The following is a 21,611-nucleotide window of genomic DNA, read 5'->3' on the forward strand; positions in this document are numbered from 1 at the left end:
CATTACATGCATTAGCATTGGCCTAGGCTACTCCTATTTATCAAGACAAATAATGTATTTTCAACGTATGCGACAGTAAATTAGTAGCCTATACGCTCGGTTTTGACATGGCTTTGTGGCATGCTAAAATCACGCGAACAAGAAAATGCAATTCCTGGGAACCATATCGACTAAACCGACTATAGCCAAAAAAAAAAAAATTTTTTTATCCCTTTAACTACATATTACATTTCATTGTTTCTGTGTTTTATTTAGCCAATTTTTATTTATTTATTTATTCATTTGCATTGACAGCTGACAGTGATATACAAAATGCCACGGGATTTGTCTTTTTTGTGTTTTACGCATTGTTCATCTCAAAAAGGCGACTGAAGTGCGGCGATATTCTTGTAGCAGGACCGCTCCATGTTGATCCATCCCATTTCCTGACGCACGAGTGTTCCTGAGGGAGGGCCAGTCCAACAACCATGGGAAAGTTCTCCCCACTTTTTCCGATTACATCGATTCTTTTTAAAGAAGGCACAAATTGAGTGGCGCAGCAGAGGACACGACTTCTGGAGAGGAGAGGACGTGACAAAGAGCCAGAGGAGCGCGCGCACCAATAAACCAATAAGGAGAGGAACTAGAACTTCAGAGAGTAAAAGGTGAGTTTGGCAATTAGGGTTTATTTACGAAGGGACAAGAGATGGTGTCGTTCTTGTTGTAACTCACTTGTATCTTCACTGTCCCTTTAATTAAAGGCTTTATTTGAGAGCACCGAGTCCAAGATAGTGTGACCACCAAGTAAATGGGTTAATTCATTTGAAACAGTATTTCAACAATAATGACTGCAATTATATATAGGGCCTACAAGAGTAAAGAGATGGCCCATAGTGTAAAAAAATAGTATGCAGATTAGTTTGGTCTAATAACATAATTTCACTAATAATATTTAACTGTAATTGAATGGATAAGTCAACCAATAGGCCACATTATCAAACTTATCTTCATACGATTTTTTTCGTCATTGTAATGGCCTGTGTGTGACTAGTTACATTGCAAAAGCCTGGTGTTTGTCTGACTTATTATTTGTCCCTAGTCAGCACCAGTCCATTGTCTTGTCTCATCCTGTCAGAGGCTTTGCAATAGTTTTCTTATCTTAGAGATGGAAAATAAAAGAAATAAACCAAAAAACTAGTGGCACACAGGATGTTTATGCAGATGACATCGATTCCCACCAGACCGATTTGTCATCCATGAAGTACCCAGTCAAGCCCCACAAACTGTCCCTTTGGGTGTTTTTACGAACAAAGAAACTGGTCAATATATACATGATACATTATAGTTATTAACCCTCAAAAGGAGGAAAAGGGATTATCAACATTTATTTATTTGCCATTTGCGTGATTTTAGAATTTAAAAAAAGCGTTTTGTTTCCTGAGATTATAAAAAACTGGAAGAAGTTTTGAAATACTCACCTGTCAATGCAGGATGTGTTCCTGTCACTATTCCGAACTGTAAATATTTAGTAAAATACTCTTTAATTAACTGTAAAAGGTGGGAAGTCACCCGATGCACAAAAATATGGTCTCAACAAAATTTTGCCACCATTTGTCACCCCCTGTGACAACCAATAACTGACTTTATTAGACAACCACCCCCATTTGAAAAACTGACAAACACTTTTAGGCTATTGTAACAGAAGAAGCAGGATATTTGTTCAGTAACAATATCAAGTCAAATCACCCCCTAGTGTGTCTGTAAAAAGCAATGGGACAACCAATTAGTCCCCGACTTGTAGCAATAGCAAAAGTGTTGCTGTGGGAGATCAATTTGTAGTAAGTGGCTTCAATGGAAAACAGAAAAAGAGATAGTGGTGGTAGTACTTGTAGTAGTAATAGGCCTACCGGCAATTACGATAGAATAATGAGCAGCAGTAATAGTATTGATAGTAGAAAGCAGCGGTGCTGGTAGTGGAGTGTTCATAGTAATGGGAATTGTTGGCACAGTGCTTCTGCTTACTACTACAATAGTAATGGCCTACTACAATACTACAATAACCGCAGAACATTTCTTCTTCAAGTACTTTTAAAGGAAAATAACATTATTGCTGCTAGGGTGTATAGGGTCTTTGTCTTGATCAAAAGTTGGACTCTGCTCTGAGAACCATTTGCGCTAATGGAAGAACTAATAAGGAGTTCCACATGTAATTCACTCCAGTAAAACAAAGGCCGCTCCACTCAAAAGCGCGGAACAACGGACCAGGAGAGTGGCACATAAAGCTATTAAAACACTTGAAGTTGGTAATGAAATTCTGAATTGGCCATAACGTGAAGCTATTAAACTTTAGGTGTTAGCTGAGCCAGTACATAAACCACCCTAGAACAAAATGAAAGGTGAGTATATTGTGATTAAAAAGAACTGTTGGCAATCAGTCAGAATTGGGAAAACAAGAAACCCCAATAATGCGGTCAGTTGTACTCAGTTGAACCCAAAGTACCGTAGGTGAAAGAACAAACTTGGGGCTAAAAAATGATGAAAATGTTCTTTGTGCACATAGTTTGAAAATGTTGGCGAGGCAAATTTGGAGATGACATGCTTTCTACTTGCAAACACGCGCTAATTGAAACAAACGTCGGAGCATCTGTTTCGTGCTTTGATTCTCAAACACGTCTCGATTTGTTCAGAAGTTAATCATCTCAAGTAATTCTGAAATATTCAAGTTGCAAGGCCGTACTATTTCATTGGTGCTAAAAGGGAATGCACAAGCGAGTTTATCAGAAAGAAGAAAAAAATGCTTGCAGTACTTTGGTGGCCTGAGCGAGATTGTGTGCAAAAAAAAACTAACTGCAATGTGCTTGATACAGTAGTGCAGTGAACCATGTTTAATCTTTGATGTAATGCAAATACTGTTTCCATTCAGTTAGTCATGATCAGGAAGTGTAGTGGTTCCTTCCTATACAAACTGATATCTCATTGGAAGAGCTGTAGCATCTCCTGTATTTAAAGCCAAACACAAAATAATGTCAATGACATGCCACATTCCAACACTTTGTGAAACCCACATACCTTTGTCGTTCAGGACTTCCATTTTTGCTGTTATTCCGTACAAAGTGACAGATTTGTGGCAGAAAAAATGCTTTTGCTCAGACAGTGACACTTTTCATTATCCTGTTTTGTAGCAGCAGAGGATGTCCAGAGCTGACTGGTCTTTCTTGGAGCACTTGCTGGAGGAGGGTCAGGAGTATTCAACGGGCATCGGTCGCGTGTGGCTCACCGTTCTGTTCCTCTTTCGTATGCTTGTCCTGGGAACTGCAGCGGAGTCAGCCTGGGATGACGAGCAAGATGACTTTGTTTGCAACACAAAACAACCTGGTTGCACTGCCGTCTGTTACGATAAGGCCTTCCCTATTTCGCACTTTCGTTACTTTGTCCTCCAGGTAATCTTTGTCTCCACACCTACCATCTTCTTCTTTGGATATGTGGCTGTACAGGCCAGAAAGTCCAAAGAGGGGGATCAAGAAACAGAGGAAGAAGTGATAGAACAAAGGAAAGACAATGAGGAAAAGGATAAAAGAACTAAGAAATTTTACAAGGGACCTTCAGAAGCTCCTAAGCTCAAGGGAAAGTTGTTGTGCGCCTATGCTTTTAGCATCCTACTCAAAGTACTCCTCGAAGCTGGATTCATTGTTGGACTGTGGTTTCTCTATGATGGCTTTCTAATAGCAGCTAAATTTGAATGCAAAAGGACACCATGCCCTCATACGGTGGATTGCTTTGTGTCACGCCCAACAGAGAAGTCCATCTTCACCATTTACACTCAGGTTATTGCTGCAGTTTCGTTAATACTTAATCTCGTTGAGCTTATACACCTTCTCGAGCTAGCTCTCAGACATCATCTGGAGAAACGCTACCAGTTAGAGCAAACTGAGTGTCTTCCTCAATCCAAGCACCTTACAGATCTTCAAGAGGAGATCGAACTTCAAACTAATCCTACACGGTCATACAAAGCAGAAAATAACAGTGATGTGCTTTCTACACAAGGGGCCACAACAGTTTATCAAAACTCTTGTGAGAGCTACGCTGATTTTGGTATTGAGGTGAACTGGAGTCCTGAGGAGACCAGTGGGGATATGCTCCCTAGTTATGTCAACTTCATGGGGGCGATGAGGACAAGCCACTCCCCAAGGGTCAATTACAAGAAACAACAATCGGACTATTCCGGGAAGTATTCTAAGGGTGCCCCTAAAGGACAATCCAAGCACAAGCACTACGTATGACGCACACAGCTGGAGTGATGAATTGAAGCACTTATTTCGCAAAGAGTAAAATGATGCAACGAAAGAGAAAAAAAAAACATTAACCCATTTCTTTAGATGTTCTGCCAACATCAAATGAAAGAGAAGACACTTCTTTAATGAGAGATACAACTATAAAGATGTATTATAGGAAAATAGCAATTTGCACAATGGATTCTGTTTGTGTGTAAGTTTTCTACAGTGTCCCAACTTAATCCCAATTGGATGTTTGATTTAGCTTCAGAGCGTTCCAGTTCACTTATAAACTCTGCACATGACACTGGAGGAGCAGCCGGCCTGGAGCTCTGGTGAGGCACAAATGAAGAAGAACTGTGTGCTGGATGCCCCACAGGCTGGCAGACATTCTAAGATGGCTTTAGTAGATAAATGGACCCATTCAAAGCTAACATTTTGAGAAGGCTCCCCAAGGCAAAGAATGGAAGACGATACAATGGGGGAAGATTGCAGTCATAAGACGTTTTCATGTTTCATTTAATGGCTTTTAGAGTTGAATGTGGCAGTGGAACAGATATGGAGAAGGGGGGGCCTTTGAAGGCGCCCGGGATATTGGACTGCAAGTGTATATAGTAATGGTGCGTTTGCTATTGGTGCTATTTTCAGAAAATGATCTTAAGTGCCTTCAAATGTAAAACCATTGGCAGCAGTTTTTGAGATGGGGATTTTGTTATTAAAAACTGCTGATCCAGATTGCCCTTCCATAATCGTTGCCTCAATTTTCAAGCAGTGTGCCTTAGCCATTTCGTAGGTATTCCTTGAAAACATCTATATAGTTGTTCATTGTGTGTGTGTGTGTGTGTGTGTGTGTGTGTGTGTGTGTGTGTGTGTGTGTGTGTGTACGTGTATGTCATTTGTCACACGCAAATCAGACAGATTCAAGTACCAGCCTAGATCACGATATTAGGACTAAACCTGCTTAAATGCAACAATTAAAATATCTGTAATTATGAAGATAAATGATTGATTGAGATGTGATTTCTTAATTTGTGAAGAAGTCGTATATTAAGCTTAGCTCTGAAGTTCTCATTTGAGGGTAGAAGCTGATCTGATGACTGTTGTTTTATTATTCCACGGTGAGCACTCCCTTGAGATTTGCACTGTAGTTTGAACCCCCCCTTTTTCCCATGGTTCTTGTGTCCACAGTGGAATGTAACAGGCTCTGGACCCTGTCGCCTCTCCCCACAGTGTAATGAGTGCGTGCATGCATGCTCACTCACAATCATCTGCTCCCCTTTCACCCACAGAGATTTTCAGGCTCAAGTGAGGGAAAATAAAAAGTGTAATTAGTCATTGTATAGGCACAATCAAAAGTCAATGGAAAGGCACAATGTTGAATGACAGACCAAGGAGGGGAGTCGAGGTAAAACGGACATGGTACATACTATGTGTATGATTTGTATTTAAGAACCTGTTTTTATAAATAATCTATATTTATTATTTTATTAAATAAATTACTGCCTGATTCATACAATGTTGTGAGTTGTGATGAATTATTGCGCTTATAAAGACATAGAATTTATACCAGTAGAAATAATTGTAGCAGGTGCAGTAGTGAGAGCAGGAACAGTATGTACGATTTTTACGCTGCTCTTACCCAGGTAAAGATGCATATACTTCTTTGGTATTCTCTACAGAATACATTTTGCAACATGTATATTGTAGCGTTGCTAGTTTGCCAATGTGCCAGGCAAATGGGAGGTAATAATCTCACAACCTGCAGCCCACCATACATTTTTCTCTATCCAAATACTGTCACAATGCTGAGGCGCTGAATCACTCAGGAGTAATGGGTTTGGGAATAGCACAATACAGAGGTGTGCGCAAGTGGGTAGCATGATGACAACCCGGTGAGTGGAAACACCAAGGAGTGTGGCATCCATTTAATAGGTGTTTGCAAATGTGTACTTTTGGTTGTAAAGTTCAGAATTACAAGTTCATACTGGGTGAATTAGCATTTCAAGTTGGCACTATGTACAGTTATTATTCTCTTAATGCAGTTTTGTGGCGTGCCATTGATAGAAGCCAGAACACAGTACCACCAACAGAGGCTTTTTCAAAGTCCTTTACAGAGAAAACCACAAGGCAAGTTTACCAAACAATCTTCATGGCAACCAATAGTTTTTTTTTTTAATAGTTAAAAAGGTGGGTTACATGGAGCACTGCCATCTCATAAAAGGCAGTATCTTACAAATGTGTAACCGTTAGTTATTTGTACAATGTGTCTAATTATGTTTCACTTTATAGCTTGTTTTGTTAGGGCCACCTGCAAGCAAGAAATTAGCTAACGGTGTTGAGAGAATAATTTGGCTGGAGCAGCACAGTTCAAGGCCGAATTGGATCACACACACTTAGCTGTTGTTTTACAGAAAGTGTTTTGCCAGTCTGAGATGGGCGGAGTCTCAATGTTTACCCTATAGTGCCCATGTGATGTGTGTTTTCATAAACTGGGGGGAAGAGATTGGAACAGGACGACACTGCATTGTTTTGAAGAGGTTTTTTAGTTTAGTTTAATTTCGAGCACACAATTTAGTTGGCAACAGGTTGTTTTCACCTTGCTTTATTTGCAAAGATCATTTGCAATTGAAAATCAATAGAATTTACCATTCCACTTATTGTCATGGATAAATTGCGTCATATGTTCTGACATATAACGCACATCTGTATTTTGAGGCGCTAGCATTGCAAATGACAAATGGTAAGCAGTTGGGCTTTATACATAGATTTACCAAAGAGTTCTCAGTTTGTTAACCCCTTAACCCCCATCTCAACCGAGCACATTTTCTCTAGTTATACCCAATGCCAGTGTAACGCCTCATTTGAAAGCTAAGGCCTGCAAAACTCATCTAAGCTTCTTCTATCAGGTTTTAGTGGTTTTAGTTGCATTTCTGTCACGTCTTTGCCACATTCTTTGCCACATTTTTGTCAAGCTTTTGCCACATTTTTGTCACATTTTCCTTTCTTTTATTGTAGCGTTTTGGCTACATTTAGTAATTATTACTTTTTTAGAATAATGTAACTGTCTAGCCTCAAAAATGTGACCAAAACATGTCAAAAAAGCAAGAAAAACGGGAAAGAACATTAGTTATTTAGGTCTTAGCTTTTAAATTAGGCGTTACAATGTCCTATAATCTGCAAGCTCTTCAGTTCAGCAGCTCTAGATTTGGGTAAAGTCGAACTGGAGAAAATGCTCTCGGTAAAGGCGGTGGTTAAGAGGTTGTGAGCAAATGCTTTGAATTGGAGTGCTTTATATAGGCCTAGCATTGACAACGAACATAATATTTACATCAAAATGAACCAGGATCAATCACATTTCAATATTAAATATTAAATTAAATATTAAACTCAATACTGTACAACGTCAATACAGTGGGCTTATATGAGTATAATGGGGATCTCAGAATGCCACATTATTGAGCCATTTACCTGCTATTGTTGAAGTCACCGGTGATGCACTACCCTATCCTCTTGGTGACGTATAAAGCAGTATGGGGCGAACTATACACAGGAGGTGAGCTCCTACCAGGGGGCTTTGACTCATTAAAAACAGCCCGGTCCAAATGTGCCATGTGCCAATCTCTTTTGTTTCCATTATTAATCTGTACAATGCAGGCACACGACTCTCATTTGGTTCACTTGTTGGTGAATAACACAATGCTTGGACTTGCGTCTAAATATAATGGCTGGACAGGAAGTGGGTCTGTATCTGTTTCCTCTTTCCAGTATTGTGCTCCCGGGGGAACGGTCACTCGGGATTGTTCACTGACAATGAGGCAGCGCTGGGCATTGTTACACTGTTGGTGCATGCTCCCCTGTGGCATTCAGGACTGATATCAGATTAATGACAGATGAGGGAATAGGCAAAGATAGACCACATGGAGAATTTAAGAGCAGCGGTTCAAGAGATGGAAATGCAGTTGTCAAAGTAACAGACAGGTGTTATATAAGGACTATTTACTAACAACTAGGTAATACACTGTTGTACGCGTTAACAGAATCGTTCTACCTAATCTCTGTGCAGTGCTGAAGATCCATTGCAGTCGCAGTTTATACAGATCCTTGGTGAGATGGTGATGCACAGGGAGCAATGCATGGATCAATCTGAGTCCAGGGGTTTGCACAGGAAGAGGAAGTCGTAACTTGTGGTGATCTGAGAAAACAAATGGACAAAGGAAAGCATTAAGACCATTACAGGAAAAAGAACATAAAGCAAAGTTGTTGACAGAACTGGTGCTGAACTCAACATGAAAGCCGCATTGTATCAGATGTTACTCAAATATAAAAGATGAGAATAAGCATTAACCTTTTACGTTACCATTGCTGTAATATTTAGCACTACTAAGTGTGATTTTAGAACTACCTGAATACCTCAATCCTTCATTACTTTACTTAGTGCACACCGATACCTGTCATGTTGTTGAAAACAACAGAGCCTCTCCAGTCTGCCACTTAAGTGAACTTTTGTCGCCCCTCTTGACCACTCAGGATGTTGATTTGGGCCCTTTAAAACAGAGCAAACATTTGGCATTAGCGCAGCCACACCCGACATTTGAACATCATCTACAAAAACAATGGCTCACCTCACAACATCCCTGTTCCTTTCCCAGGAGACTTCCTGACTGGTTCCCACACTGCTGTCCAGACCTGACAATTCCCCCCGCAATTGTTATGAGGCTTACCTGCCCCGTTTGAGCTCTCAGGAGAGACACATACTGTATATCAACTGTACTGTAGGGAGTATATTATTGTTCTTATAGTGGAACAGGAGTGATATTTACATTGACACTAGTGCAGCTGGAATAAGATAGGATAACATAGGACTTTATTGATCTCACAATGGTGAAATTCACTTTAAAACACTTAGTAATTAAAGCATCCCCGAAATTTAGACTGCTGGTCAGGAAGCACTATCTAGTGTTTAATCAAAATTAGACACATCTCGTTGCCAAAAGACAAGTCATATTGGTCGAGGAGGTCAAGTGCAATGACACGCTCATTTATAATCTCATTATTAAAGGTTTCCTGAAAAGTCATTTCATTTCCTTTCCGTTCAGTCCGGCACTGAACATAGCTGTAAAAAAATCTAGAGAAAAAGTCAAATAAGTCTTTAAATATTGTTTTATTCCCATCACATTTTATTTAAATAGTATTGTGCAATTCCATACTTTAACAATAAATGTGCCGTAGCCTGTCAGTCTCACACAATGGGACTAAGGAGCTTAAACTTCCTGAGACCTCCCAGACCGCTGCTGTATTACTCACATTCCATGAACTGTTACATTGAGATAAAAGAACTAAAACAAAGCACCGTCTATCCTGTTTCACTTTTATGTTCACATGTGCGGAGATATACAAAGCTGATTGAAGGGCAACAACCTGGCTGTTAGGGAACATTTAAATCCTCACATGGCATTATATAGAATATAGAAGCAAAGACTTTAATAATAAGACCTTAGAGGTGAAACATGTTCTAAACATAATAAGGCCATTTAATGCTAAGAACTGTATGACCATGTTCTTGTGTTAAAACTTCCGTTTAACTGTATTTTCTTTTACCACATTTCAAATAGTATCTGTAATCATAATCGTTACACAAAAAGTACTTTAATCAATGACCAAGAATGTGAAGGACTTCAATCAAATCCTCCTCTAGGGGTGTATCTTGAGATAAAGAAAGAACAAATTTAATTTGTTACAGGCTTTGCTTGAATTTTGACTTGAAACTAAATTGCATTAAACATAGAAAATGTCATTTATGAAGTGTATGAAAGCCATAAACCACAGTAAAGTTTAGATTACTTTTTTCTTTAACATTTAATGGCCAATAGCTCGAACAGTCACAAGGGAGAAATTCCGAGTCCAGAAATTCGTATGTTCCTTCCAAGAGTCAGTATACAGTGTCCAGTATACCAGTCTGTTCCAGCTGAAGGGGAGGTTAACTCTTCTCTGGTCGGTTTCTGTCCAAAGCAGCTCTAGGCGTGAACTCAAGTTTCTCCTTTAGGCTCAGTACTTGGGTGCTGTCCTTTCCCAGTTGCTCCTCCAGCTTTCTCTCTTCTCGCATTTCCAGAATGCCCTTCTCCTCTCGGGGTTTGGGTGCTCCAGTGAGAAACCACTCAAGGTGGTAGCCCACTGCTCCCACCACTAAGGCCACTGGGAAGGTGACGTATGGGGCATAGGTCCGCATCACTGTCCACAACACAGGCCACATGTCTGCTCACTCAGAGATGTGCCTTCAGAATGTTCCAGGACACCTAGGGGAAAATAAATTAAGCATAATTAAGATGTTATGAGAACCTCTTTAGGTTCACAAGTAATTAAAGAAAAAAACTACATGACTTTTCAAAAGACGTTATGGGGAGCTCTCCAGGTTCACCAATAATTAAAGGAAAAAACTAGAAGTGATAGGCCAACACTTAAATTTTAACACATCTTTTCTCACATGAACATGCATGTTTCCCACATAAACATCATGTGTGGCAAAGTTGGGTAACCTTCAACATAGACATCAAAACAACGGCATAAAATAAACTTAAATAACACGTATAGGTAGGATATTCAATTCATAGCATATACAGTTATGTGGCATGTGTTATGAATGAGCTTTGAGCTAATGTTATGTGACCTAAGTCATGTGTCACGTCGCAGACACAGACAGATGCCATGAGACCCATGACCACTTCATTTCCCAAAGCAATACTCTGCAATATGCAAGACTAAACGGTGTTGCAAAGAACAAAGAGAAAATCACTCTTGTTCAGGCTTTACCTATCAATATTCTATTTGTCTTTCCACTTACCTTCAGTGCTAGCACGCTGATGGCACTGTTGCGTACTACGTCATTTCCTTGTCCGCTCTCTGTTGATTGGCTACCGAGTCCATAGAAAGAAAAGTTCTGCAAATCTATCTCTCCAGTGTTACAGCACCACCTGGTGGCGAAAACGCGGTCAACGCTCCCCGGCTGAATGAATAACCCTTGTTGGTGGTTGGTCACATAAAATCATTTGTTTTGTGCATTGTTATTATTTTTTACATGTTTCACAGCTTTCCAGTGGATCTAACTAAGCTAATCAGTACTATGCAAATACACGTTTTGCAAGATATATTTTTACTGAGCAGAGTCAGCAGTTTTGTGTTCCTCCCCCGTGTCCTTCTTGTAGGCTAAGGGTTTGAACTGGCATCTTGTCTGTCAAATCCAAGGAAAAAGTCAAATCCATGCGCAGGGGAAAACACATTACAGTCACTGCGACACATCAATGGTGCCAGACTAATTTTATCTGATCCTGATTATAGATCAAATTGATTTAGAGCAACACAAGCACATACTTTCATCAGACTGATGGACTAGCAAAATTTCAACCGACTGACACTACACTCTTCTTCCAGCCATTTCAACCTAGTTTTCAACAAGCAACTCCTTCATGCACAAGGAAACAAACATTGAAAGGTGGGAAACAAATACAGTTCTTTAAAACCAATATTCCCAGTATTATGGCTGTTAAGTTGTCAATCATCATTAATGTATTTCAATTTTGAGAGATGAAAAATAAAATACACTTCATACAATAAACATATAATTTATTGTATACATTGCAAAAGATTTTCATTATATAATCACAGGTAAGGATCGCTGAATAATTTTGGCATATGAAAAGGCAGAGGTTGGCAAAATAGCTAGGCATTTACATTTGGCAAATCTCATGAGCTATAAGTTTTAATGTAATCCTACACATGAGTAAATGATTCTGGCAGCTGATTGAATCCATAAAAATCTGCTCCATGAGGATTATAGATTTGTTAATATCAATAGACAATTCAAGTATGAAATAGAAGAACCTAAAGCACATCTTGTGAGGTAAAAATATAATTGCATAGACGCATAATGCTTTCTTTTAGGTTACTAAAGAAGAAGAATTCAGCCAAGCCCATACCTAAAGGTAGGTCCCACATGTCCCTAGGTACAAGATGTATAGGCAAAACATTACATTTTAAAATCACAAAGGATCTAGCAAGAATAAGAACTAGGAATGTAAAACAGAGTGGCCTCGTAATCTTATTTGGCATCCTGGCATGGCAATGTGCAAAATTCAAAAATGTATTGCCGGTCGTGAATGTTCGCTAGTGCAACACGCAACGTCACATAACAACAAAAGCTGCTTGTAAACTTTGGACCGCATGAGGCATCACATGAGCCTGGTGATGGCACTACTTAAGAAGTCTTCATAGTTCATCCGGATGTTGCCAGAGCGGCTGGTGTCTCTCTCTCGGAAGACGTTTGTCATACTCTGGAGCTGGGTGCACACCTGGATGAAGCGGTCCAGCTGAATGCCAGGCCGCGCATTCCTCACAGAAAAGCGACGCACCAATGTCTCCGCAAACTGGGGGCTCAGATTGTATCCCATCTGTGCGAGAGCTGGTGGGAACCAAGACAAACCACAACATAGTTTTTTCAATACAGAAGATAAAATGATTTGTCTGGATGAAATGTATGAGAATGTAACTTGGTGAAGCTTCTAACTTCTAAATTAAATTGTGTCCAAAAGTAAAATAAATAAATGACCTTACAAAATGCATTAGTCACATTAATATGATTTTGACAGGCACTATGTTTCTCCTGCTTCCTCCTTATTAAGTTATTGTAAATAAAACATAAGTCACATACCCTGTTGAAGCTCTGGTCCACTGATGCTTCCTGACCGGTCCCTGTCATACTGCTGAAATAGCGCCCGCCATCGCTGCATGAATTCCCACAGAGCCGAGAAGCCTAACATGTCAATGCGTCCAGTTTTGGTCTTGTCAAACATGTCTGAAAAACACAATACAACATACAGCCGTCACTGCGTGTGCTCCAGTTACCCACAGAGAGATGGTTGTTAAAGCATTTCAGTAGTGTTTTCTTAAGTCTTGTTTACATTGGGATTGATGTTTCCTATTTAATTCTAAGTGCCAGGAGGAGTCGGTTGCAGTTGCCATTACTGAAACATTAGTCATAGTCTGATGGACTGGAATGTCAGGATAATTGCACAACAAACCCACAAACAAGTATAAATGAGTCAGCTTGACACAATTACCCCGAAAAAGAAACATAATGCATAATGTTACTTGCAGTAGCTAGATTAAACAGAATTGAACATTATTTAAAAAAACGACAGATCTAAACATGCCAGCCATACCAGACATGGTCCTAATAAGCAGCAGTGGGCTATGAAAATAACGCATTACTAATATGTGACTTGCTGTAGCAAAAAGGCAAATCAGCAACATCTCCATTGAGACAAGCTGATGATGGCCCACTCCCAGCAAAGTTACTTACGATTCAGGTCTGAGGAGAGGTGACCCCGTTGACACAGTAAAGATACATGTTTTTTTATCATTGCTTATATCTTCTTGTATTTATGAAATTTGTATTTAATTAATATAGCTATTATTAATATAGCTCTTAATCCAGGTTATGTGTATGGCTAATCTTCTATTTGAAATGGGGCGAGCTTGGCAAACCTCTCACTACATGCATTATCATTCACTCCCTCCCTCCCTCACTCTACACCTGGTGGTGGTTGGACACATATTCAGCCACAGCTGCCAGCACCACATTTATACATATAAGGCAGATTAAGTCTCTTGCCAAAAGGACATAGATGCATGATTCGATTTGACAACTTTCAGGCTCGCTCACCTGAGTCACTAAATTTCACAAGAGTCCAATCACAAATTAGATCAAAATGCCACGATGATAAACTTGCAACGTAGAAATATGTGGCCAAAAACCTGATTGGATGCGTAAGGTAAGTTAGCTACAGTACGCATTCACTTACTGATCATCATGAGGCAGGTCTCATCGTTGAACGCAGACCAGTTGGAGTTGACCAGCGCCTGTTTCAGTTCCTTTGTGTTGATGAAGCCGCTGCGGTCTGTGTCGACGGTTTGAAACCATTGGTACGCCTCAGCGTTGACACCGGGGGGCATATTACCTGAAGGATGGAGGAAAAAAGCAAAAAACATTACTAATTTATTTAATTTATATTTTATATTGATTGCTATCCTACTTTCACCATTAATTAGAAGATTGAGAAGATAGGGTGCAGTGGTGAAGACTGACTACCCTCGAAGTTCATCATATGACTCAACACATAATTACATGCTGGGATAAAACATTTTCAAAATGAAAAGGTCAAAGCTAATTGAGATCCCACATATTGATTATTAGGGCTGTCACGATAACACAATCTGAAGGACGGAAACTATTGCGATAAACGACACCTATAAAGCCAAAGAAACTAAAGTTTGTAAAATTTGTTCCAACCACATCTTAATGTGTGGTTGTATTTTTTTAGCCCTTCATGTAAATTTTGATGTACGTACAGCATTTTAAGAAGCTGGTGTTATTGTAAACGTGCTACATAAATAAAGTTGACCTTTACAGCTTACTTTTGGTAAAACAATTTCATTTGAAAAATGGGCTAAAATTAAAAAAAAAGTGAATACATGAACTGACGAAGACCAAAAATGTTGATTTATCAAACGATAAGTCAATGTAGTAATTATTGTGACAGTCCTATTGTTTAGTTGTGTAACTTCTGCTGAGATCTAAATGGTTTATGCTCTTGATCCACACATTGTTTTGCTCTCTCATTATTACAACATGTTTACAAGAATAAAGGGACAGAAAAACATACATGTAATATCTAGTAGCCTACATATATGTACACAATTTATCCAAATAATTTCTCTCAGTAATTCTACTTAGAGGCTCAAAAACACAAATTTTCGTTAACTGCCTGAAGACAATGGGCACATCCAAGTATAGAGATTAAAAAAAAGAAAGAAAACAAATACTACAGTATATCAGTTACCTTGTGGAGCATGATGACCATAATGTCCCCCCTGAGGTTGTCCTCCATACCCACTGTAGGGTCCCCCAGGGGCGTGGTGATGTCCAGGCCCATATTGGGATCCGTGTCCCGGGGATCCGTGTCCCGGGGATCCGTATCCTCCATAGGGAGCTCCTGGTCGTGCTCCTCCTCCGTACGGTGCATTGGGCTGCGGGTGCGCATAGGGACCACTGCCCCCCCCGTATGGGGCACCAGGGGGATTGTTGCCTCCGGGATAACCCTGAGACACGAGAGACATTAGAGCGGAGAAGGCTCGGACAGAATTAATCAAGTAGAGTGTAAGTACTGCGGAATCAACTGAAACTTGATTAAAACATATACAAAGCAGATCAAACAACATGTACGATTGAGAAAACATCTGAAGAAACGTCTTAATAAACTACCAGACTCTAGATGACTACTTTTGTATTGCTTCGATAGAAAACTCCTCGAGCTACAAGACAACTAATCCCTACAGTGAGTAAACTTTTGTTTTAGATTTAAAGCTTTTAAAACCAATCATACTGACAAATAAATAACTAAATGACGTAGCGTAACTTAGCATCCTTAGCATGCGTCTCCAGCTACCCCAGCATAATGTACACGCATTAAAAGATATCCTTGTTAAAAAGACGAAAATATAAGGATAAAAATTACAGTACCTGGCCGTAATGAAAGCTCATTTTATATTAATTGTAACTTAGTAGATGAAGGCGTAAACAGATCCAGCCGGATCCAGCTCTCGAAGTTATTGGTGCATTTCCGGGTCTGTCAAAAGCCGCACCCTCCGTCCTCGCTTCTGATTGGACAGACCAATGGAAAAGCTGTGACGACACAAAAAGGATGATGGCATGTGGGATGGAAACAGATGTTTCCCCAACTTTACAAAGCACTTTCTTCACTTCAAAGGCTTGTGTATAACTAGGGCTTTTCTCTTCCTATTTTCTACTTTACCTTCCCAATGCTTGACTATATTATGGCTCATTCATACTTCACAAGACATGTGTAATTTCTGTGATATTCAAAATTTAGCACTTTGGTTAACCTTGAAAGTGAAATAAATTTGCAGTCACTTAGCAGTCTATGTGCCCAGGTCATATTACAACCAATCTGAACAAATGCTGAAACTGTCCAGTTCCCTGAAGCCTCTGATAACCATTTGGATATATTGCTGAAAATGGGTTTTACAGATGTGTAGTTCTTGCATATATATATATATATATATATATGTATACTGTTTTATGCATTAAACAGTACATTTTGTGCATTAGGCAATTTGAAGACCATGATTAAGAATTTGCAACATTAAATGGTTTCTTTATTTTATTTTTTGAATTAAAGCGTAATAGAATAGGACAGTATAGGAGAGAAATGGACAATAGTATTAATGTACAGTTCTTTAAAAAAAAAAAAGACCAACACGTTTTTTTAGTGCAAAAGGTTTATTTGGCATACTGTACATTGCCTACACTACACAAGCCCAAAATGACTTCAAATGAATTGCTAGCCTTCAAAGAGTACTCTGGATAAAATGACAACAAGTGCAATATTAAGTCAATTTTAAAACAAATAACAAAGAAAAAAAAATACAATATTTACAACATTTATTAAATGTTCTCTTACATATGGCCATTTTAAATAAATACAATTATTTGTATTTTTTTACTTTTAACTAGCAATGTCAATCTGCTGCCCACACAAAATGTAATCATTTGCTTGTATTCCTTGGCTCCCTGAGAATTTCTGCTCATTCAAGCCGAGTGTATTAGTCCTTCTGTATGTCCTTAAGTTTTGCAGTCTCCTCCTCAATGTTTGTGATGTTTTGGATGGACGCCGTAGGATCCACTCTGATTGAAACTTTGGACATAAACTCAGATTTCGGAAGTGCCAGTGGTTTCATCTCATGGGTCTCAGCGAACAACTTCCTCTCCGCCTCGTTCTTCCTCTTGATGAGTTTGGCAACGCGCTTGAAGATCAGGTAAACCATCTCACAAATGCACATTAAGATGCAGAGAGCAGAGGACACCACCATGAAGAGCGTGAAAATCTTCTTTTCAGTGGGGCGAGATATGAAGCAGTCTACAGTGTTGGGACAGGGCTCCAGAGAGCATTTGGAGAGGCGGGGCATGTCATAGCCCTCATAGATGTGGTACAGGATGTAGAGGAAGCCAGCATCAAAACTTGCTTTGAACACAAGGCTTACCTGCAGCAGAGAGAAGGACAGGGAAGTTAGCAACGCTGAGTATAAATGTACAGTTCAGTTGTTTTGTTCTTACCAAATATGTCCACCATAGCCCTCCTCTTTTTTTCCCAGGGTTAGCATACAGATGCCCGCCCTTATGGGACGCCGCGTACTGCGTGTCCTTCTTCTCCCTGTACTTCACGTGCCCCACCACCAGGAGGGAGGGGCAGGTGACGAAGATGAGCTGCAGAGCCCACAGGCGGATGTGGGAGATGGGGAAGATGTGGTCGTAGCACACGTTGTTGCACCCAGGCTGCGCCGTGTTGCACACAAAGTCTTTGTTCTCGTCCCCCCAAACCCTCTGAGCCGCCACCACGAACACCATCACCCGAAAGACAAAGACCATGGACAGCCACACTCGCCCGAATACAGTGGAGTACTTGTTGACCCCACTGATGAGGGATTCCAATGCCGACCAGTTCATAACGGGGCTGTTTCGGTGGAGCCCAATCTAGTGGATGGAGTGATGACGTTCCTATAGGAGTAAGAGAAAGATATCAATGTCTCTAATTAACAAGTAATGCAAAAGGAAGAGGGTTAAATAGATAATGTTCCTTAGGCATTTCTAGTGTCCCAGTTCTTCACAATGATGAGTTTTAAGCACATTTCATGACTTTCAGGAAGCAACACTGTCACAGTAATGTAAACAACAACAGTGGTGGAGGAAGTACTCAATTAAAGTGCAGATACAGGACCAAAAATGTACTGATAACTTTTTTACTTAAGTAAAAGTATAAAAGTATGCATTGTAAAATGTACTTTATAAGTAAAAAGTAAAAGTATTTAAGAATTTAATGTGGAGGAGTTTTAAATTTTTTTTTTTTTACATCATTTGAATCAAAACGGGTCTAAATGAATAAACTTGACTTTACTTACAGTCTAACAGACACTTCTTCTGCTTCTATACTACCACTGCTACATCATTCTACTCAACTCTATTACTACCTAAGAAGCGTACACATGCACTGCTCTAGATTACTGCCATTATAATTTGACTGCAGCTACAACAACCCATGGCCCCTCTGATTACAAGACTTAGTCGAATACAGGAAACGTTTATTTTCCTCCTAAAACATACACATCGCGCTCTTCTTTTACAGGCTTGTTATAAATGCATTCCATTTTGAGACATTATTTCCTGTGATCTTTTTGCCACCGGCTCTTCCCACTTTCATGTTCTTTTGAAGACTGACTCATTAGAGTGACTCATTATACCTGACCCTCCTTTTCAAACAGCCAACTCCATTAGACACGTATAGGTTACTATGGAAAGTCGTGCTCCATTATCATAAAGAGTGAATGGACCTACAGAGGCGTATTTCAACTTGGAGGACATCTACATTATAAATTGATTCTTTAGTAATTCAGATCTTATCATATTACCTTGACTTACTGGTGTCTGATAGTGGTCTGCACAACTACCATTTCCTATACATAGCCTTTTTTTGTTATCATTGTACAATTGTTACTACTACTACCATTATAATTATAATCATCATCATATGGATGGGAGACCGTTTAGGAACACCAGGAAGCCTAGCGAATGTAGTGAGTGAGTGGTTGGTGGTGGTCGGAGGGGCCGATGGCGCAGACTGGTTGCCTCGCTTCCGTCAGTCGACCCCAGGGCAGCTGTGGCTACAATAGTAGCTTACCACCACCGAGTATGGAGTGAACGAATAGTGCAATGTAAAGCGTCTTTGAGTGTCCAGAGAATTGATTTATATATAAAACCAATGCATTACTATTATTATTATTATTATTATTATTATTATTATTATTATTATTATTATTATTATTATTATTATTATTATTATTATTATTATTATGATTATTATTATAACAGCAGACTACCTCACACTGTTGATGTTGCGTTACTTGCTAAATCCTGCTACGATTGCTTTAGCTGTGCTGATAAGGACGAGCATTGTGGGTGCATTTAAATGGGAATGAATTTCAAGAATCCTCCATCGAGCTGCTTATAGGGCGTTGTAGTGCTATGTTAAGGGCCTTTGAATTGTCTGACAAATGACCGCTGTAATATAGACACAGGGAGGGCCCAACAGACTGTGGGTTAATATTTCCCCTGTCTCCAGCACATATTGTATTCTGACGGACGCTCACAGCCTGTCAGGAGGATGTAACAGCCACGTGTCGGCCGTTCCCATTTCCTACTTGTCTCGTCTAATCCTCAGTATTTAAATTTCCTTCAGCATTTCAGCCTGTCTCCCGACATATTGAGCTGTCAGAAGTGTTGCGGTGTTTTGCCAGTTTCAGCCTGGCTATAAAATTAAAGGGACTTTTGAAGGCTCATTATCACTTCACTGGCTAACAAGACTTACTGATTTGTTATTAGCAATAGTAATCTCCTTTAGATCTTTTCAAATTAAATTTTATAGTATTTCTGATTTAAGTGATACCAGTGTGCAATACTTAGAACCAGCAGTGGGACAAGTAGCATTGTAGAATAATGTAAAGGAGTATCTTTAATGATAGTCATAGTGATGATACTGTGGTGGTGGTAGTTGTTGTGGCTGTTGTGGGGGTGTCAACAATAGTGGTAGTATCAGCAGCTGTTATTCTTGAAGTTAGATCGTGTATTTAGTTGAATAGTCATTGTACAACATTTCGGTACAATGTTTTCAGCATAGTATCTGTTTTTTTTTACCGAGACTGTCAGAGGAAACTCAGGCAGCAGTGATGATAACACGAGCAATCTTGTTTTTGACAGGAATGTATAGACAAAACCTCAGCCTGTGGTTTGTAACGTAAGACAAGGCATATCAGGTATTGCCATTCTTGGCTTGTGTAACACATTGGGAATGCCAAGTTAGTGTGAACAGTGACTGTTGCCAAGATCAAATATCACTGCATAATTAATGGAGACAAGCGTGGCGTTAATTCACCACTGCAAAGCATGTAAATAAATAGATTGGTCTTTTTGCAGTATTACCTGCAAAGACTAGAACTTTTTAAACATTTACCTCCATCGGATTTTCAGTGGTCAAAATCAACCAACAGCCATTTAAATTTCAGATTTCAAAGAGGCAACAATATAAATACTTTTTCAATGCCATACTTCATATTTTATCGCTGTATTAATCCAATTATTTCCTCCTATTTTCTAGCTAATCTCCCATTATCTGCTCTGTGTATTCAGCTGTTCCACTTGACTTATGTGCAAACCATCCCACAACAGCACGCACAACAGGTTCTGCTAGTCTGGCATACTTCCGCTCACCTTATAGGGGATTTGGTCAAAGTTCCCACCAAAGAGTTGGGCCAAACATCTCATTGATACCAGTTATACATTTTTAATTGTATTCATTTTTGCCTTAGTTAGTTGCTTTTTTGTGCTGATATATATGATGCTAATATATTTGTTTTTTAAAAAGAAACATTGTAAGAGTAAGCCTAGAGTTCTGTGTGAAAGCTGTATTTGTATGTTTGAATCTGAATTATAATATGGAGTTATAAAAATGTGTGCATGTAGCGGAGAGAATAGTAATAAATGCCCTTACCTCAGAGCGATGTGAAAGGGGTTATCACGGCCGGCATTGTGTGGAAAAAAATAAGTCAGTCTGTCTCACCTGTTGGCTTTTAGAGGGCTGGCTTTGAGGCGTGGAGCTGCTGAAACACAGTGATGAGAAATAGGTGTGGCAACTGGCATTCTAGCATGCTAACCTGCAAAAGAAAAAGAAAAACAGAAAGAGAGACTGCAATAGATGTTTCGTTATGATGTGGTGTAGAACGTGTTTTACTAAAGATGAAAGCTTCGGCTGTGAGAGTCTGCTAAATGACCATGATGCAAATACAAAAGAATAACGTCATAAAAGACTTTGCCTGTAGAACTCTGGGAAACGAGTGCGTGAATGTGAAAGCTACGCTGCTCCTGCCTCCTGCATTTATTCTGAGATGTAAAGAAAGGCAAATCCTAAGCTTCACTTTTGATATCACAGTATTCACAGTTTGAGACGCCTGCAGGTATGACAACAAAAACCGGAATGTAGATCTGTTTCAGGAACTTGATTTACATGGAATTAGAAAGTGACACAAATGTTGCCCGTACACGTAGAAGATGCACCTGTATTGTACCTTTATTTTAATCTTAAATTGTAAAAGAATCAGCAAATGAAAGAGCGTTTTCTTACTGTATCCGTATGCAGGACATCAGACTATAGTGACTGTAGGCGGTTATGACATGCATCACAT

General features: G+C 39.5%; 4 protein-coding genes and 1 long non-coding RNA gene across 6 annotated transcripts; 1 reads left to right on the forward strand and 4 right to left on the reverse strand.

Annotated features, from left to right (window-relative positions):
* Nucleotides 1-359: 359 nt before the first annotated feature.
* Nucleotides 360-4,983, forward strand: gja4 (gap junction protein alpha 4). 2 transcript variants are annotated; one of them, XM_079571382.1, is made up of 2 exons: nt 360-644; nt 3,162-4,983. In XM_079571382.1, the coding sequence occupies exon 2, from the start codon at nt 3,171-3,173 to the stop codon at nt 4,257-4,259; it is 1,089 nt and encodes a 362-aa protein (XP_079427508.1). In that variant the 5' UTR covers nt 360-644; nt 3,162-3,170; the 3' UTR covers nt 4,260-4,983. The 2 variants fall into 2 exon arrangements, with proteins under 2 accessions (XP_079427508.1, XP_079427509.1); XM_079571383.1 differs by having other exon boundaries at nt 3,165-4,983.
* A 3,289-nt stretch (nt 4,984-8,272) lies between these two features.
* LOC306974343 lies at nt 8,273-8,951 on the reverse strand. The gene is made up of 3 exons (XR_013793626.1): nt 8,873-8,951; nt 8,699-8,793; nt 8,273-8,442 (listed from the first exon to the last, which is right to left on the reverse strand). It is a non-coding gene; the product is annotated as an uncharacterized lncRNA (long non-coding RNA).
* A 445-nt stretch (nt 8,952-9,396) lies between these two features.
* On the reverse strand, nt 9,397-11,162 carry smim12 (small integral membrane protein 12). Its single transcript, XM_079571488.1, has 2 exons — nt 11,089-11,162; nt 9,397-10,543 (listed from the first exon to the last, which is right to left on the reverse strand). Exon 2 carries the CDS (start codon nt 10,498-10,500, stop codon nt 10,228-10,230), a length of 273 nt encoding a protein of 90 aa, XP_079427614.1. The 5' UTR covers nt 10,501-10,543; nt 11,089-11,162; the 3' UTR covers nt 9,397-10,227.
* Nucleotides 11,163-11,925: 763 nt separating this feature from the next.
* Nucleotides 11,926-15,950, reverse strand: pef1 (penta-EF-hand domain containing 1). Its single transcript, XM_079571402.1, has 5 exons — nt 15,823-15,950; nt 15,143-15,401; nt 14,105-14,260; nt 12,952-13,095; nt 11,926-12,702 (listed from the first exon to the last, which is right to left on the reverse strand). The coding sequence occupies exons 1-5, from the start codon at nt 15,841-15,843 to the stop codon at nt 12,473-12,475; spliced, it is 810 nt and encodes a 269-aa protein (XP_079427528.1). The 5' UTR covers nt 15,844-15,950; the 3' UTR covers nt 11,926-12,472.
* Nucleotides 15,951-16,859: 909 nt separating this feature from the next.
* On the reverse strand, nt 16,860-20,943 carry gjb9b (gap junction protein beta 9b). The gene is made up of 3 exons (XM_079570456.1): nt 20,921-20,943; nt 17,437-17,877; nt 16,860-17,363 (listed from the first exon to the last, which is right to left on the reverse strand). Exons 2-3 carry the CDS (start codon nt 17,824-17,826, stop codon nt 16,926-16,928), a joined length of 828 nt encoding a protein of 275 aa, XP_079426582.1. The 5' UTR covers nt 17,827-17,877; nt 20,921-20,943; the 3' UTR covers nt 16,860-16,925.
* Between the last annotated feature and the right edge of the window lie 668 nt (nt 20,944-21,611).

This window comes from Gobius niger (genome assembly GCF_951799975.1).
Source record: "Gobius niger genome assembly, chromosome: 14".
NCBI classification, from domain to species: Eukaryota; Metazoa; Chordata; class Actinopteri; order Gobiiformes; family Gobiidae; genus Gobius; species Gobius niger.

Excerpts from the sequence above, each read along its gene's own strand:
- gja4 (XM_079571382.1), top strand. The coding sequence starts at position 3,171 with ATGTCCAGAGCTGACTGGTCTTTCTTGGAGCACTTGCTGGAGGAGGGT.
- smim12 (XM_079571488.1), bottom strand. The coding sequence starts at position 10,500 with ATGTGGCCTGTGTTGTGGACAGTGATGCGGACCTATGCCCCATACGTC.
- pef1 (XM_079571402.1), bottom strand. The coding sequence starts at position 15,843 with ATGAGCTTTCATTACGGCCAG. Across the intron at positions 13,096-14,104 it reads GACCTGCCTCATGATGATCA|ACATGTTTGACAAGACCAAA; the intron begins GTAAGTGAATGC and ends TGTGTTTTTCAG. Across the intron at positions 12,703-12,951 it reads TGGACCAGAGCTTCAACAGG|CTCTCGCACAGATGGGATAC; the intron begins GTATGTGACTTA and ends GGTTCCCACCAG.
- gjb9b (XM_079570456.1), bottom strand. The coding sequence starts at position 17,826 with ATGAACTGGTCGGCATTGGAATCCCTCATCAGTGGGGTCAACAAGTAC. Across the intron at positions 17,364-17,436 it reads GGCTATGGTGGACATATTTG|GTAAGCCTTGTGTTCAAAGC; the intron begins GTAAGAACAAAA and ends TCTCTGCTGCAG.